The 19369-nt window shown below is 39.6% G+C and overlaps 1 protein-coding gene across 3 annotated transcripts in view; it reads right to left on the bottom strand.

Annotated features, from left to right (window-relative positions):
- LOC114644083 (uncharacterized) overlaps positions 1–19369 on the bottom strand; it is a 74926-nt gene that overhangs the window by 11575 nt on the left and 43982 nt on the right. For 2 of the 3 annotated variants that reach the window (XM_051935554.1, XM_051935560.1), the window contains exon 14: positions 14123–14183. In XM_051935554.1, coding sequence (XP_051791514.1) covers positions 14123–14183 — 61 coding nt within the window. The remainder of the gene's footprint in view (positions 1–14122; positions 14184–19369) is intronic. The other variant, XM_051935565.1, reaches the window with a different exon arrangement.

The following is a 19369-nucleotide window of genomic DNA, read 5'->3' as shown; positions in this document are numbered from 1 at the left end:
ACGCCATGTTAGTGTAGAGCAAACATTTTAATATTAAAGACTTTCATTTTAATGAAAAAAAATCTAACGAAAACTTAAGCTCAAAACTTAATTTCTTGTACAGGGCGGCGCAGTGAAATGGGAAATTTTGGAACTAGGTGTTGATGACCCTGTGGCACTGGCAGTTGTTTTGGACTTCGTTTAGAGCCCCTTGCCATTAGTTAGAATGGAGCACTGCAGTGGTGAACATCGAGGGTTCGCTGTGAAAGCCTTTTATAAGAATGGAGACAGTGTGACTGCTGCACAAAGGGAATTTTGGCATCATTACCAGTTAGGACATCACGATCATGTCCCATCTGCTCCTGCGATTACAACATGGGTGCATAATTTAGAAGAAACGGGTTCAGCCTTAACACAGAAGTCCCCAGGTGGAGCCACTTCGCGTACTGCCCGACAATCGATGGCAGCTACTCGATGATCGTTTGGAAGGCGCGTCATTTCACACAACAGTGACGTTTCATGGCTTCTGAGATCCCCAGATCTCACTGTTTGTAATTTGTTCTCTGTGCGGACATCTTAAAAGCCAAGTGTACCACACACGTCCTTCAACCATTGCTGAACTAAAAAAGAGGATTGACAAGGAAATCGCTGGCATTCCTCTTAATGAGCGACGTCGAGCAAATGCAGAATTTCCACAACAGGCTGTCAGAATGTGTAAAGAGAAATGGACACCACCTTCCTGATGTTTTCTTCAAAACACAAAATGAATATTGAAATGAATATTGATTACTATCATTAATTGCAAATCCTGTACATTTCATCATTAAGTGTATTTTGAAATGTGTTTATTTGTGCATTGAACATCAATTAAAAAATTTCCACGTTCCCCTGCACCACCCAGTATTAGGAATTTGACTGTTTTCACATACCCCTTGGGGTCAGAGTGCAGGGTCAGCCAATGTACAGTGTCCCTGGAGCAAGTGCAGGTTAAGGGCCATGCTCAAGGGCCCAGCAGAGGAGAACAGGGATTTGAACCGGAAGCCTTCTGGACACCAGCACAGATCCTTAGCCTCAGAGCCACCACTCTGTCCACTGATGTGAATTTCTTTAGCAGTGTTATGATTTATGAATGGCTAACAATAAGCAACAGTAAGCATACAGTACTGTAAGAGCCATTTCCTAATTATACAAGATTCATAAATACTTTAATAGATGACAATGCATAACCTATGGGAGGGTCCTATAACCCCCATAAGTAGGACTGTATTGGTATATTCTTGCCATTTCTAACAGCTTTGAGTAAATATTATTCTTCAGTTAGTGACAGCCTTGCCATGAGTAAGGTGTGGGGGGGCACAAGGTTTTAAACTGTGACCGTGCCTGAGGGCCTACAGGCCTTTTGAGTGTGTGAAACAACTCTAAGAAAACAGCGTTTGTTTAAATACTGTACCGTACGCTTATAGTGTACAGAAGGAAAAGCTAAAAATCTTTATGTATAGAAGAAGTAGTCAAGAACTTAAGTACAGAAATAACTAAAGTTTCTCAAGAAAAGCTAAGTTAAGAGAAGATACATTTTTCCTTTTTTTTGCCATTTATTCTACGTGTGTAACTACTTTTTCTTTTATTCTTGTGTGGATTATTTGCTTTTAACTTTCACTAAATAATTTTAAAACAAACTTTTGGACTGAGAGATTTCTTTCGACACGCGTTTTACCCGTGCTTGATCTCGCCTTACGCTTTGGCGGCTACACTAAAGTTTAAAACCTGCCTAAGATTGAAAGTTTGAAAACTGCCTTGGATTATAAAAGGAAAGCAAGCCTGCGTATTCTATGCCTGAAACCAAACTGTGACGAAAGAAAACAACGACCACTTGAAAAAACTTGACAGGTACTTTTAATCTTTGTCTTTGATCTGAGTAGGACATATTTGAGAATTGCTAGTGCTGCTCGTGAGACTGTATAAATTAAAAAGGAGCTTAAGTACATTGCCTTGTGGGATCGTCATGGCGCCTGAATCTGGGAGCCAGTATAAATATCATACAGCAAACAAACATCTGCGTGGTGTGAGTGGAAGTCACGACGACTGTGACGTCACAAAGGACCGTCTCCAAGACGACAGAAAGCCGTTCAATTCCGTGACAACTAATCTTCGATCAGAAATGGATTACAAATACAAACAATTATATCGTCTGATGAAAATCGTAAGCGATTTACAACACAATGAATTTAACTATGAAAAAGTAGACCTAATTATCAAAAATCAGATCCTCAATCTGAGAATAGAATATAAAAGGTTAAGCAACAAACTTTTATCCTTCCAGAGTAACAAAGATGCACAGAAAATCTTACAAAAGGATTTAGATGCTAAAATGGAAACTTTTGATATATTTATAGGATGTACAATGAGTTGGATTATGGAAGTATGCCAAAATAAAAGCCTCAACCAGCAACCTGACTTTTCCGGTAATAAATTCAGGGATTACAGAACAAAAGATGATATTTCTCCTACAGTTTCTGCAAAAACTAAAAGTCATACAAGTACAGCGGCTACTTCAGTCAGTGCTATCAGATCTCAAGAGGCAGCACATACCGTGCTGTTGGCTAAAGCAGAGAACCAAACAAAAGCATCAGGCTCCAGATATGGAAGAAGCACAGTGGAAAGCTGAGAAAACACGGTGGAAAGCTAAAAGAGAAGCTGAGCAAACACAGCTGAAAGACAAAAGAGAATTTGAAGAAATACAGTTAAGGCTAAAAGAGATCAATTGGCGTTGGAAGCAGCTATCTCAGAATTTGAAGCAAAATTGAGAGCTCTAAAAAGACGCAATCGAAGTACAGATAAACCAAATCCCCATAAAGTTCCTCAGAAACCAGATGTGAGAAACGCAAAGCCACATAATACGAATATTTGTGACTTTCTGTATAAAAATGAAAGTAAAAACAATCCTCAGCAACCACTTTATGATCAACAAAATAAAGCAGCAGCACTTCTTCAACAATCGCATTATGAACAGCATCATGATCAACTGAAAGGACAACAGTACAAGACTCAAGTACCTCATGTGCCATACAGAACGATTCCAATATTTGATGGCAATCCCTTGAAATATATGGATTTTATTAGAGCATTTGACCGAGATATTGCTGAGGCGATAGAGAATCTGCGAGATAAATTTGACTTTTTGGCACAGTTTACTAAAGGTACACCTCACAAGATTGTTAAAAACTGTAAATACTTGTCACCATTACAAGGTTATCAAAAAGCCAGAATGAAGCTCAAATGTCTTTATGGAAACCAACTACAGAAAGGAGAAGGTCTGAGCGATTATGTGAACCTTCTTGGCAGATGTACGAACGTTATGCCCGACTTACAAAGCGGACAACAATTTGAAAGTAATGATAACCTTCGTACTAAAGTCTCCAAACCTCAAGACCAACTAGCACCGTGGCTAGTGCTGGGTGGTATGACAGAACTCTATATCACGGTATTTTTCAAAATTATCCCGGTGTCACAGTATTCCAACTGTATTTTTTTCCCATGCATGAGTGGATGTTAACCACATTTTCCACTGCAATTACTGGATAAGAATAACCTATTGCACTGTCAAGAGCATTGTACAAAAAACATTTTAATGTGCACACAAGTATCAGTCCAGGTTTGCATGGCCCCATAAAGTGACAGTTTTCAAGGGGGTGGCACTAATGAAGAGAAGGAATCACATTGAATGACAGATGCAGTCAAAATATAGAACCTTTTTATTGAACAAATTTGCAAACAACTTAAACTAAAATTTTGACAACATATTTTCAACCATCCATAGAGGCATTTAGACTTAGTAAAATATCCAGAGGTGTTTGTCAAAAGTTGTATTGCACTGAACATGTCTTAGAAAAGGAATAAATAGTAAAGATTTTTTGTAAACCAACTCCACTTTCTGTTAATGTTAACAATCTCTGTCCACTGACACGTTAAAGTGACTTTTTAAAAGAACTTTACCATCATTAAAGTGCATAATATTTAAACTAATAAATAATAACAATAAATGAATAATAGTGCAACTTCAGTAATAATACTATTACTTCAAGACTTCAAGCCCAGGTGCATTACACAGTATTCACCAAATAAAAATAAAATAAAATGAAACAAGTGCAACTTGGTGATGACATCTTTACCAACTGAACCATCATTAAGGCAAATTGCATTAATAAGGACCTTACTTCAAGCTAAGCTATATGCATAAATAATACAAGTGTAACTTGCATTTACAATGCTATTTGTGGTATAGTGCAACGGAATTAGATAGATGGATGGATGGATGGATGGATGGATGGATGGATGGATGGATGGATGGATGGATGGATGGATGGATGGATGGATGGATGGATGGATAGATAGATAGATAGATAGATAGATAGATAGATAGATAGATAGATACCAAAGGGAAATTCACATACTCTAGGGCCACAGTGAAGAAGAAAAAAAAAAAAAAAATGTCGAGATTAAAGTCGACATTTTCACTTTATTCTCATAGTTTATTTTATAATTAAAGTAGAATGTTGTAAACTAAACTTCATTCTAAAATTAATGTTTAATTTACTAGATTTTCTCAAACTGTACCACATTTAATGCTTTGTGTTGTGTTCCCCGACCCAGGTGTTAATCACTACGCTTCTTAAACTAACTTCTTCCGCACTAAGAGGAGACAGCGATCACCGCACAGAATCCATTCACTTCATGATATTCCTGCTCTCTGAAAATTTAGAATGCTAAGATAAATACTTGATATCATTTTCAGGATGAAATGCATTAAAGCAGGTATTAAACATGCATGGTAGTGAGGCGGTAGTGCTGCTCCCTTGATAAACGTCTTTGTGAAATTAAAACTAGTTATAAACTTAGACCACGGAGTGTTCAGAACTTTAAAAAAATCTTCATTATACATGTTTAATTATGCCATCCATTCAGGATTGCGCCCATCCCAACAAGCATTGTGCACGAGGCAGGAGCAAATCCTGAACGCCAGCACATCGCAGGGTGAATACGAGCAACACATACACTAGCAGGGTCAATATAGCAGAACAAAACCCCACATCCTACATGACTTTGAAAGGAAACTGAAGCACGCCGAGTAAACCCACCAGAAAAACATGCAAATGCAAGGCAGGGTACACCTGAGACACCCTTGCTGCGAGGCAGCAGTGCAACCTCCTCGCCACCATGCCCCCACATGATTAATACAAGCTTTAAAGCATTTCATCATGAAAATGATATCAAGTGCTCATCTTAGCATTCTAAATGTTCAGGGAGCAGGAATATCATGAAGTGAATTTGTTTTGTGCGGCGCCTCCTCAGTACAAGAAGAAGTCAGTTTAAGAACCACGTACCGATTTAACACTTAACACAAAGCATTTAATGTGCTACATAACTTATGACGGGGTTTGTGAAAATCTAGTAAATTAAATATTCATTTTACGATGAAGTTTAGTTTACGATGTTCTACTTTAATGACAAATTACGAGAATAAAGTCAACATGTCAACTTTAATCTTGACATAAACGGCGAGAATCAAGTAGAAATGTTGAGAATAAAGTCAACATGTCGTCACGCTATTACACAGCACCCAGGTGCATTACACTGTATTGAAAAAAAATAAAACAAGTACAACTTGGCTTGCAGTTAGTAAGTTAGTATAGAAACAGTATTCACAGATTTGAACATAATGGTCCACATCTGACCTTTTAAAACCAAAGTATCACCAGACAACAGATGTGACTCCTTTTTTTTTTTCGGCAAAAGTTCTTCTATGTCATCATGTTCAACTTTATTGTCTGCTACTGCTTCAGTTTCGGAATGTTCTCTGTCCATTTTCACCGCGCATGTACTACCGCTTGCATGTACTCCATTGCATGCCTATTTAGCGGTGTAGCAGTGAAAAAGGTCTCCCCTTAAACAGTTTCCCGCTACGCCACGTTCTGAATGTTGTTTAGACAATTTAAACAGGTGTTGCGGTATAAGAAAAATCCATATCATAACAAGAATAAAAAACGGTTTTCGGTATGAACTGGTATACCGCCTGGCACTAACTGTGGCAATGCAAAGTTCAGAGTATTGAATGTAAGGACAGCAGGCGAGCCCATCTCACCAATCCAGTGAACTTTCTAGATGAACAGATAACATCAGCTTTGAACCCCATGTGCGGCTCAGCTCTTCAAAGCCATAACTTAACACTAGAATTACCAGAGCCTACAAAAAAACTCGTAGATCCGTCCCACCTTCTCCATCAGCGTCTTTTGTCCTGTAAATGTGTCGATAAGCAGCAAACAGCAAGCAGCCGACTATCACATCCCCACTGCGGCACAGTTTTCTCAGCACAAGACTGTTTACCTGCGTGTCAGTTGCTTGGAGTTGTATAGAGTGAGAAGTCAAGCAAAATGACACCTTTTATAAATACTATATCAGTATCTGGAACACATGCATTTCGTGTGTGTTCCGTGTCTACAATGATCTATGTAAACACATCGTTAAAACAGAAACGTTTTTCATGTTTTAGTAATAATTGACAAGATGTAGACATGAAGTTTATAATGTGTGAAGCCTAAAGTCCAAATATCAAAGAAACACTTTGACAAAAGGTACAAATATAACAGAACAAATGCACTTTTATTCAAAAATATAACTGCAGAAAAACAACCCGCCTTTACCTGTGACATTGACACGCAATTGGCATGAGAGATTTGGTGGTGCAACGGTATCAGCTGCTGACTTGTAATCAAAGCTTCGCGGGTTTGATCACGGGCGAGTCCGTTTTGAGAACTGAGCTGCTCGTATTCTTACTATTTTAGAATAAAAACATACATTTCATTCCAGTCGGTAACAGCCGGTGTAATTTATGATACTTGTAAAGGTTAGCTTTGTTTTTTTCTATTCTGTTATTCTCTCAGCCGCGTTCACATTCCCAACTCCCCGCGCCCCACCCCCCCCCCCCCCCCCCCCCCCCCCCTTTGACACTGCTGTTTTCACATAGACATGCTATAACAGAGGTACACTCAACTCACGCCGACGATTCTACATCGGATCAAATATGTACATGGGAAGCTCTGCACTCATGACAGATCTGACTCTTACATACAAAGGATGGTGTATGTGCCCAAAACATTAACATTTATATGTTACTTACATAAAAGCAAGAGCCGATGTAGAACCTTCGTCATATAAGTAAACAACTCAAGGTAAATACCATTCGATTTATCTATTTACCTTTATTTATTTACTACAGCGTAAAGTCTTGAGTGCAGAGCTTCCCATGTACATATACAAAGTACAGCAATGACAAAAGTACATTCTTGATTTGATGTAGAACCCTTGTCATGTAAGTAAATAACTCAAGGTAAATAGGTAAATAACATTAGATTTGGCTTTTATGTAAGTAATATATAAATGTTAATATTTTGGGCACATGCACCGTCATTTGTATGTAAGAGCCAGATCCACAGCATAAAGTCACAAGTGAACTGCAGAACTTCCTCTGTTTGATCGTCAAAGGCATGCTCACAAATTACACGTGTAATCTCACGAAAAATACCTGCTGACACTTTAGTACACAAGCAATGGTACGAGAATGCAGTTAGACTTATTTTGGGCATATACACCATGCTAGTGTTTAGATCTGGAAGGTGTAGCGTTGGCAAAATAATTAACATGTGAGCTATAGCGCGTCTTTATGTGATCCAAATAAATAACATGCAAGCTATAGCGTGTTTTCTACAACTATACTTTTGAATAGAAGCGCACTTGTTCTGTTATATTTGTACCTGTTGTGAAAGTGTTCCTTTGATATTTGGACTTTAGGTTTCACACATTATAAACTTCATGTCTACATTTTGTCAATTATTACAAAAACAAGAAAAACGTTTCTGTTTTAACGATGTGTTTACATAGATCGTTGTAGACACGGAACACACATGAAATGCATGTGTTCCAAATAATGATATAGTATTTATAAAAGGTATCATTTTGCTTGACTTCTCACTCTATACAACTCCAAGCAACTGACACACAGGTAAACAGACTTGAGCTGAGAAAACTGTGTGCCGCGGTGGGGGATGTGATAGTAGGCTGCTTGCTGCTTATCAACACATTTACAGGACAAAAGACACTGATGGAGAGGTGTAAAGCAATTTAAGGTGAGGCGGATCTACAAGTTTTTTCATTGGCTCTGGTAATTCTAGTGTTAAGAAGAACAGCAGAGGATACCAGAGACACAGCGCCAGAGGAAGCAGTTAACACAGCGCTGCACAACTTCTATGTTGATGACTGTTTAAAGTCAGTTGCTACAGAAGAACAAGCCATAACATTGGCCAAAGATCTTCAAGTCCTGTGCTTAAAGAGAGGATTATATCTTACAAAATGGATAAGTAATAGCAGAGTCAGTCTTGTCGTCTATCCCAGAAGAAGACAGGGCAGTAGATCAAAAGGACTTGGACTGAAATCATGATTTGTTACCAGTTGAGAGAGCCTCAGGTGTTCAATGGAGCGCACAGACTGACAGTTTCAGGTAAAGCTGTAAGATAAGCCTGCTACAAGACGTGGTATTCTGTCAGTGGTCAGTTCAATATACGACCCACTTGGATTCTTAGCACCAGTCATATTGCCTGCTAAGCTTATTTTAAGAGAACTGTGTAAAGAGAAATATGTGTGGGATCAAGAAATGGAGGTTAAGTATGTCCGGCAATGGAAAAAATGGATGGACGATTTGCAGCTACATGTGGATTACAATGTAAAGAGGTGCATTAAACCGCCTGGATTTGGTCACATAATGACTGCACAAATGCATAATTTTGGAGATGCTTCAGAAAACGGGTATGGCACTGTGTCCTACCTCCTCCTGACTAATAAAGAACATAAGAGACATTGTTCATTTCTAATAGAGAAATCAAGAGTGGCACCACTAAAATCTGTCACTATACCAAGGTTAGAACTTACAGTAGCAGTGGTAGCAGTCAAAATGGACAAAATGTTAAAACAAGAACTTACGATTCCCCTGCAAGAGTCAATCTTTTGGACTGACAGCACCACAGTACTAAGGTACATTACAAATGAAAGTGCACGCTACAAAACTTTTGTTGCCAACAGAACTGCAGTGATAAGAGAGAACACACAACCCTCGCAATGGAGGTACATCACATCTTCATAAAATCCTGCAGATCAGGCATCAAGAGGATCAACAATAGAGAGCGTCATCAAAAGTAAGAATTGGATACAAAGTCCAAACTTCCTGCTACAGCCAGAGCACAAATGGCCTAAGAGACCGAATGAAGTGGACCTGTCTACTAACGACGATCCGGAAATCAAAAGGTGTGTAGTAAATTTTACAAGCATAGAAGATAAAATCGAACCAGTAAAAAGACTTGTGGAGTACTACTCAGAATGATTCAATTTAAAGAAAGCAGTAGCGTGGTTCCTTAGGTTCAAAGAAGTGCTACTGCGTCTGAAAGAACAGAGAAAGGCAATTCAATATACAGTCAGTCAATCTGAACACAGCCCAGAAAGACAAAAGACACGAATCACAGAACAAATGAAGGAACACAAATCAACAATGAGACTAAAGCCACTGTCACTAAATGACTTGTCTAAAGCAGAAGACAAACTTGTTTGCCTCAGTCAACTACAAGCTTACCCTGAGGAGGTTAAAGCCTTACGTAAAAATCAACAAACTGGACGCAGTCCTGCAAGAAGGAATATTGAGAGTTGGAGGAAGACTCAGCAAATCTGCTGTACCAGAAGAGCCAAAACACCCTGCAGTCATTCAGAAGAATTCACATATCGCTACTCTCATTATGCGACAAGATCATAAAGAAATTGGACATTGTGAGCGTAATTACAAGATGCTACACACTGTAACACCTGCATAAAGGGTCAAGTCATCAAGACAATGCCAGGTGTAAAGGGGGCAGTCAGAAGAGTTTGTGTGCAGACCTGTGAACAAACTGTGTCTGCACCAGGAAGCAACAAATGACTGAAATGATTCATTTTACCTTTTGCATGCTTAATTTTAATTGTGTTTGTGTTTTTACAGTTGAATATAAGTTTTAAGTTTCTTAAGTTTGGTTTAAGTTCCGTTCAGTAAAGTAGTGAAGGCTCTTATTACGTAATGTTAAAGTAATTGATTTCTGCCCTAGCATAAACAATTAGGGGCCGGATGTGTAAGAGCCATTTTCCTAGTTATATAAGATTCATAAATATTTTACTAGATGACAAAGTATAATCTATGGGAGGTTCTTATAACCCCCATAAGTTGAATTGTATTGGTATATTCTTGCCATTTCTAACAGCTTTGAGTAAACATTATTTTTCAATTAGTGACAGCCTTGCCATGTGTAAGGTGTAGAAGGCATACGGTTTTAAACCGTGACCGTGCCTGAGGGCCTACGGGCCTTTTGAGTGTGTGAAACAACTCTAAGAAAACAGCGCTTGTTTAAATACTGTACCCTACACTTATAGTGTACAGAAGGAGAAGCTAAGAATCTTTATATATAGAAGAAGAAGTAAAGAACTATCAAGTACAGAAATAAGTAAAGTTTCTCAAGAAAAACTAAGTTTAGAGAAGATACATTTTTTCCTTTTTTTGCCTTTAATTCTACGTGTGTAACTATTTTTTCTTTTATTCTTGTGTGGATTATTTGCTTTTAAATTTCACAAAATAATTTTAAAACAAACTTTTTGATTGAGAGATTTCTTTCGACACGCGTTTTACCCGCGCTTGATCTCGCCTTACGCTTCGGCGGCTACAAGTACATTATTTTTAATGAAAATTTCATTTTGTGGCCATATTCAATTGTGAAGCCTGAGTGTCCATTTGAGTTGTATCGAGGGCTAAGTGCATCATCTCAGTACTAAAGGGTGGCATTTCATCATTCATTTCATTTCAACTAACTAACTAATTTATAAAATGGAAGATTTTTCTGCAAGGCAAACCAACATCACACTGACGCCATAAGACATGGTGTATTGCTCTGTTTTTGTTGCTGCTCTTCTGTGTCATAAGCTCTGACATTCTGTACTGTGCAGGCCACTTCTTATTGTTGTCAACATTATAATTTTACAGGATGTTTCTCTTTTGTTTTTTCTTTTCTTGAAGTAATAAATCTGAACTTGCATGCTCCCTTTTCTTTAACTGACATGTGGTACCGGGTTTTATTTAAGCTGATGCTTGTGATACAAAACCGACCTTACTTACAATTACAGGTCCTTCATTTGCTCTCACTGGTGCGAGAAAAAGTATCTGAAACCTTTGGAAATAAATACCTTTACCTACAAATGTGTCTTAAAATATGACCTGATCGTCATCCAAGTCAAAATACTAAACCAACACAACCTGCTTTGACTAATAATGTACAACTTCTTCTGCGACTTTTCCAGTTTGTTTACCACCATTCTGTCTCATCTACTGAAAAGCTTAAGGCTTTGTACCTTGATGCCCCCACAATCTGGTGGACTGCAAACTACCTGACCAGCAGACAGCAGTTTGTGAGCTGAGGGGCTGTGTGTCAGGAATGGTGGTATGTCATACTGGAGCCCCTCAGAGAACTGTCTTATCTCCCTTCCTGTTCACTCTCCACACAACAGATTTCCATCACAATATCAGTGCTTGCCAGCTACAGAAGTTTTCAGATGACTCGTCCGTCATCGGATGCCTTAATAATGGAGATAAGTGACAGTACAGGAAGGTTTTGGAAGACTTTGTCTTGTGGTGCAGGGACAACAACTTGTAACACAACATCAGCAAGACAAAAGAGCTGGTGGTGGACTTCAGGCGTACCAAGAAGATGTGTTAGACCAGTCACCATTCATGAGGAGGATGTGGAAGTGGTGGAAAGCGAAAAGTACCAGAGGTTGGACTGGACTGGACTGGACTGGACTGACAACACAGTGGCTCTGTACAAGAGGGGCCTGAGCAAACTGGACTTGCTACGGAGACTCAGGTCTTTTGAAATGTAAAGCAAGCTGCAGGAAATGTTCTACCAGTCCATAGTAGCCAGTGTGGTGTTCCATGCTGCTGTCTCATTGAGAAGCAACCTGAGCTCAAAAGAAGCACAACGCCTAAATAGACTTAACAGATAAGCCTGGACCATTACAAGGTGAACACTGGACAAGCTGGAAATTGTTGGGGGAAAGAGGATGGTGGCAAAATTGTATGCAATCATGAAAAGTCACATCCGTCCTCTCCATTAGGCACTCTCTTAGAGCACTTTATTCACAGGCTCATTTCACCACAGTGTGCTAAGAAGCACCTCTGGGGGTCTTTTCTCCCAACTGCTATCAGGTTAATCAATGCTTCCTCCCAATGTATTCTAAGTTTTCTTTATTTACTAATTGATTGAATAATCGGATACATTATCTGTCCTGTGAGTCTGGCTTCTTGTTTTTAATGTTCTGCTGCTGCGTCTCAATTTCCCCCTGTGATTAATTAAGCTTATTAAATCTTAATGATTTCTGCACATATTGAATGCATCATTCAAACATTCAAAATGTGGGTTGGAAAAAGTATGCGGACACCTAGGCTGATAACTTGAGTCAGTGAGCGAACATTGACGCCAGCCAATGAAAAAGCATTGGAGGTGTGGTTTTGAGCTGCGTTGACCAATAAAATAAAGACCCAAATATTTTGAGGTTTCTATTTATAAGAAGTGTCTGCTGACATGAAGCTTGCACAAATCTAGAAGTTTTGATTTGCATGAAGCTGGAAGGGCTCACAAAGTAATTTGAAACAGTGAAGATGTTCACCAGTCCACAGTAAGATGAGATAAATGGAGCTGACATAGAACTGTGGCTGCACAGTGAAGATGACTCAAAAAGCACAACTCAGAATCCTCAATGAGGAGAAAAGGAACCCTAGGGATGGAGGAATCATTAGAGAAGGAAGTCGCTTCTGTTCTTGAGTATCCCGTACAGAAAACACTAAACAGGCATGGTGATCACGGTAGGACACCAAAGTGAAAGTCACTACTTCAAAAAAAAAAAAAAAAAAAATCACCGTACAACTGAAGTTTGTCAGACACCACTTGACAACCCACAGTGCAATTTGAAAAATATTCTGTAGACTGATGAAGCTAAGGTTCAATTGTTCAAGAAGAAAATACAGCAGTAAGTATGAAGTGAAAAGGGCTCCACATACCAACATGAAGTCATTTCCCCAATGGTGAAGTACAGTGAAAGCAGAACCCTGGTATAAGGCCGCTTTACTGACTCATGGCCTACACAGCTTGCCATCTTTGGTGGGAAAAGTAAATCCCAGCTTTATCAAGGCATCCAACAGCATTATGTCAGTGTGGCCGTCCTCCAGCTGAAGTTCAGTAGAGAGCTTGAGTGATGCAGCAGCACAATGACCCTAAACACCGAAGTAAATTGACTACAGAATGCCTTTTGGAGTGGCCCAGTCAGACCCCAGACCGTAACTCAGTGAAGATGCTGTGGAATGACCTCAAGAGAGTAGTTCACACCACACATCCTAACAACATGGCTGAGCTGAAGCAGCTCTGTAAACAAGAATGGTCCACAGTTCCCCTCCTGAGCGTTGTACGCATTTCATCCACAGCTACTGGAAGTACTTATTAGAGGTTACTGAAGCCAAAGGAGGCTCAACCAGCTGCTAAATCCATAGGGGGTTCACCTATCACACTGTTTGCTGGGTATGTTCAATAAAGTCATCAACAATTATAACTGCTTGTATGTTACTAATGTAAGCGTAGTGTCTCTGTCTCTACTTGTGACTTGACATCTTACCACCAATTAATACAGAAACCCAGGACATTCCAAAGGGGTCGCTCACTGTAGTGGGCACTTTTAAAGTGGTGAACGCTCCTACATTAGTCAAGTGCGGCTCGAGTAATATGGCTGTAAATGTGGAGATTTCATTGATGCCGGCCTAGTGCAACTGTGAGTCTAACATTCAACACAAGACTCCAGACCCTCATGAGCCTTCAAATCACTCTTAACCCAATTCTGTCACCCACAGCCAGCCCCTCTAGTCCTAGCAGCTGTGATATCAAGTCCACTGTGGCACATTTTGGACAATCAACGGTTCTCTTACACTCCAAAGTCTCTACAGAGCACAGACACACTCAGGATTAAGCACAGTGTCACTTACCTTGTATTGACTCATCTGATCCAAATGACGGCTTGGGTCTGCCAAAGGTCCCGAGGAACTGCTGAAGGAAAGGAAATGTGTTTCAGTTCATATTAAAGACACATGAAATGCAGCTGCAGGTCAGTAAATGGATTACAGAAGCAAAGCATTTTCAGATCATTTCATTTCACGGAGCTCCCTGTGAACTCAACACTCGCAGCCAAAGGTAACATCAATTACCAATACAAGATTGGGGACGGTGTCCTAAAGGAAACAACCTCTAAAAAGGACTATGAAGTTTATAGAGACACATTTTCATTATTTAAGGAATGCACAGAAGTGATTAAAAAGGCAAATAAAACGTTAGGTTACGTAAGTAAAAACAGTTAAAAATAAATGAAGGGATGTTTTGCTCAGGCTATATAATGCACTGCTGCTGGAGTACTGTGAGCAGGTCTGGTCATCACGCTACATGACAGACATGCACAGCATAAGCTGAAGCTGTGCAAAGGAGAGCAACCAGGTGCATCATGGGACTTAAGGACATGTTCTACTCTGACAGACTCAGAGAATGAAGTCTTCTCGACTAAAGGGGACATCATCCAGGTCTTCAAAATGCTCAGAGGCATCGATAAAGCAGAGTGAGCAGAATTCTTACAACTAAACAATGAACTGCGTCCTTGAGGACATCAGTGGAAATGAAGGAGGAGTGCATTTAGGACTGAAGCCATGAAACACTTCTTTATGCAGAGAGATGTGGGAATCTGGAAGACACAACTGGGTCATGGAGTTGAAACCTTGACAACTTTATGAAGGACCTGGCAGAGACACTGGGGCAGCGTAGCTCTTAGCTAAACAAACAAGCCTGATGGACAGAATGGTTTCTAATGTTCATGTTTTGTAACAAGACCCCTCTCTTGTTTTTTTTTTCCTCTCATGGCACAAGACTTCGTAGACATTTGCCTTTTTAGGATTAAATTTCATTTTTATTGTTTTTGCAGTCAATTATAAAAGCCATTAGTTATGAGCAACAATCCCTTTTAAAGATCAGAATAAGGATTAAGGAGTCTACTTTTAGCCTTTTCCTGGCCAACATGCATTTGCTGGATAACAAAATGGATGGCATTAGGAGATGACTGACTACTGGGGGAGACATGAGGCTATGTTGTGGATTTTGTTTCTCTGAAATGTGGCTAACTGCTGAGACACCAGACACTGCAATGCAGCCAGAGGACTTTACTGTCTTTCATGTGCATCTGACTGGACTGTCAGGTACAAGTAAAGGAGGAGGCAGCGTTGTGCTTCAAGGTGAACAAAGTGTGGTACATAAAAGTTAAAATGGTCTCTAAAAACTCTTCACCTGATCTGGAATATTTACTGATCAAGTGTCATCTCTATTCTCACTCAAAGGAGTTCTCCAGTGTTGTTCAGTTTCAGATTTACATTCTTCTGAATGCTAAAATACACACTGTGATAACAGAGAACACCAGCATTTACAACCTGAGGGATTATTTACTGTGACTGAGGACTTCAACAGAGCAAATATCATGAATGTTAATCCTAAACATCACTAGCATGTCACCCACCCCAGATGACGTGGATGATTACAGCTACACAGTTAAAATCATTTAATATTCACAACTGTGGCTACATTTTAAAGGGTCCATTCACCTGTTAGTAATTCTGATGCCAATTTACAAGCAGAGACTGACATGAGAGGAGCTGGCAAGAAAGGTGGCACAGTACTGGATAAATTGCAGGACTGCTCTGACTGTGTAAACTGGCACACGTGCAGAGACTCCTCAGCAGATCTCTAGGAGTTTACAGGCGTCTGCCACTAAAACTACCCGCATATTTCTTAAAAAGAAGCCATGGATCACCAGTGGTATCTGGAATTTGATGAAGGCACAGAAGAACAGAATTAGAAATGGTGACTTGGTAAAATACAAGGAATGCAGATACAAATTCAGAAAAACAAAGTGGCTAAACGTCAGTATGGGAGTAAACTAGAAAAGGAACTGAGCAACTGCAATAATTCACACAAACCTTGGCAGGGGTTACGGATATTTATGGACTACAAAGTAAAACCTAATCCAAGTGCATCCTTCAGAAGCTAATCACAGACTTCAGGAAGCAGTAAGCAAACCACACGGTCATCAACGTTTAAGAAGGTGAGCAGTGTTACATTTCCCAGCTTGACCGTCATTGATGAACTGAAGTGGGCACAACACATTTCAGCTCATGTCAAAAGGCTCACCAGCACCCTCCATTCCTGAAACCCCTGAACACAGCACATATTTCTGCAGCTGGTCTCACAAACGTCTACAAGTGCACAGTGAAGATTATCCTCACCGGCCACATCACACCCTGGTATGGCACCTGCTCGACTCAAGAGCGTCAAGCACTGCAGAGGGTGTTGAGGCAACGCAGAATATGACTGGCACCCAACTGCTTTAGAACGGCCAACAGGATATTTAAAGACTGGGCCATTCTGCAGAGTCACTTTCTTCATTCTTTCCTTCCTTCTGGCCCTTTGACACTTGCGCCAGCACATTCAAGGACCGCTTCTACCGACATGATAAGAGGTTGCTGATTAGTCAGTAAGTGAATTTCACGTATGTTATGTATACTTCACTATTTGTGCGTCTTTGTTGGTATCATTACTGTCGACTGCTCTGAGGAGACCTGCAAGTAGGAATGCGATTGAACGGAGGACGTGCAACAATGAACTCGAGTTTTCAGGACACCCTCGGTAACATTTTCGAAGTGACTGCAGTTTAGAAGTGGAGTGAAACATAAAAGTGCATTTCAGGCCTCTGAGAGGTGTTTGTACAAGTCAGTGAACGGCTGAGCTTTTGTAAATGAGGAGTCACACTCCTCCATAAATGTGGTAAAGTGTATTTTATGGTAGTAAACATGACCTACAGCACAATAGATGGAGCAGCAGCCACTCCTGGCAGTGTTGACATAAATTGGAGACGACAAATACAGTGGAACCTCGGTTCACGACCATAATTCATTCCAAAACTCTGGTTGTAAACCGATTTGGTCGTGAACCGAAGCAATTTCCCCCATAGGATTATATGTAAATACAATTAATCTGTTCCAGACCGTACGAACTGTATATGTATATATCTATACTAATAAAAGGCAAAGCCCTCACTGACTGACTCATCACTAATTCTCCAACTTCCCGTGGGAAGGCTGAAATTTGGCAGGCTCATTCCTTACAGCTTACTTACAAAAGTTAGGCAGGTTTCATTTCAAAATTCAAAGCATAACGGTCATAACTGGAACCTATTTTTTGTCCATATACTGTAATGGACGGGGGCGGAGTTGCGTATCGCGTCATCACGCCTCCTACATAATCACGTGAAACGCCTTGGGGCCGATCTGGAAGAAGGTAGCACAGCGCCTTGATTTAAACAATTCCATGTCTTGGTGGGTTTAATACTGTGTAAGCATACATATTAACACATGTGCAATTAAACGTGTGCATTTACGGGGTGATTTCTCAGGCTTAAAAGCTCGCCTTTTATTAAAAAAGTAAATGCAAACTGTTTTCATTCTGAAGGGCACAAACCACGTTGGATTTTGTAATGATAGTTGATTAGTAAGGTCTATTAAGGGATACTTACAGAATGATTAGTAATGCCTGTGAATGCTGATACAAGTAGGAGAATGGGCGTGAACTAAAGAACGAGTAGTAACATGTACAGTAAATGTCTCTAAAGTCTGTCTATTAAAAAGTTATTATATCTTTCAATCCTGTGTATTGATTAAACTACGAACCTAACAAGATCAGTACATGGTGTCAGAAGTGGCGGATTGGAAAAGGAATGTGAAGAAGAGGTTCAGCTTTTGAACGAGTCACGTGTCTGTGAGTAACCTGAAAACGTGGTCAGAAAGCGCTAAGACGTTCTAGCAAAAGAGAAAAAAAAAATATGGAAGGATCACAGCCCCCACCAAATCTCCAGTTAAAGGGAAATGTAGCTGAAAATTGGAAAAGATTTAAACAGAGATTCGAGTTGTATCTTGCTGCGATTGAAGCAGATAGGAAAAGTGAAACAATGAAAGCGTCTATGCTTCTACATGTAATTGGCGAAGAGGCGCTAGAGTTGTATAACAAATTTTCAGTTTGAAGAAGATGGAGACAATATGAAATTGAACAAAATAGTTGAAAAATTCGAAGCGTATTGCAACCCAAAGCGCAATGTGACGTTTGAGCGTCACAAGTTTTTTACATGTTTCCAGAAAAGCGGCAAAACAATAGACCAGTATGTGACGGAATTGCGTAATAGGAGCTGTTCTAAGAAGAAACCGTCGAGACATCAAAGGACCAATAACCTCTAATCAGAACAGTAACACCAGCGAAACAAATATTAACGAGAAAACAAGTATAAATCAGGAAAGAACATCTCAACTGCAAACACAATTAACCAGAAGATCAAAACGTCAAGTAAAACCACCACAACGACTCATTGAGACATGTTGACGATTAAAGGAATATTTTCAATTAAGAAATGCTGAATTCCTTTAACAGTTGTGCTTTTTATACATAGTTTGAATGCTGGATGTATGCCTGAAATGTTCTGGATATTTCAGTTGTTTGAAGTGATAAAGTTTATCGAAGTAGCATTTGAAATGTATAACATTACTAAGCTTATACTGCCTTACTTCTCATTAAGAAAGGAAGGTGTAATGATACTTGATTTAAACGATTCCATGTCTTGGTGGGTTTGCGTAGCTTATTGTCAATATCTTTACACCTGTTTTTAAGACTTATTGACTGAAACAGGCTTTCACTGTATCGCGGGTTTTTTAAATACAAGTGATCGCCTGCCTATCGCGGAAGTTAATTCTAGACCCATCAGTGATAGGTGAAAATCTGCGATATAGAAAGACCATATAAATAAACATTTTTATAGTTTAAGCCTTAAAATACCCATCCCACATGCTTTAAACACATGTAAACTTATAAAACACACTTTGTTAACATATATGATATGTGGATGTCGGACTAAGGATATGAGTAACATCTCTCTATTATAAAACATTTTAAGTTCATGCAAGACAAGGCAGTGAGACAACAGCTGTTGTACAGGCTTATTGACATGCAGAGCGACAAGCAGCACAAAGTCCACTTCTCCTTATCGTGCATTCAGCAAGCCCGCTCCCCCCCCCAACCCCCGTTTTAGTTTTTTTTTTCTTTCTTCAGTAATATTTAATCTCCTTAAAGAAAAATAACATATGCATTTTACTTTTTTT

This window comes from Erpetoichthys calabaricus, chromosome 1 (genome assembly GCF_900747795.2).
Source record: "Erpetoichthys calabaricus chromosome 1, fErpCal1.3, whole genome shotgun sequence".
NCBI classification, from domain to species: Eukaryota; Metazoa; Chordata; class Cladistia; order Polypteriformes; family Polypteridae; genus Erpetoichthys; species Erpetoichthys calabaricus.
This window is presented reverse-complemented; position numbering and strand designations above follow the sequence as displayed.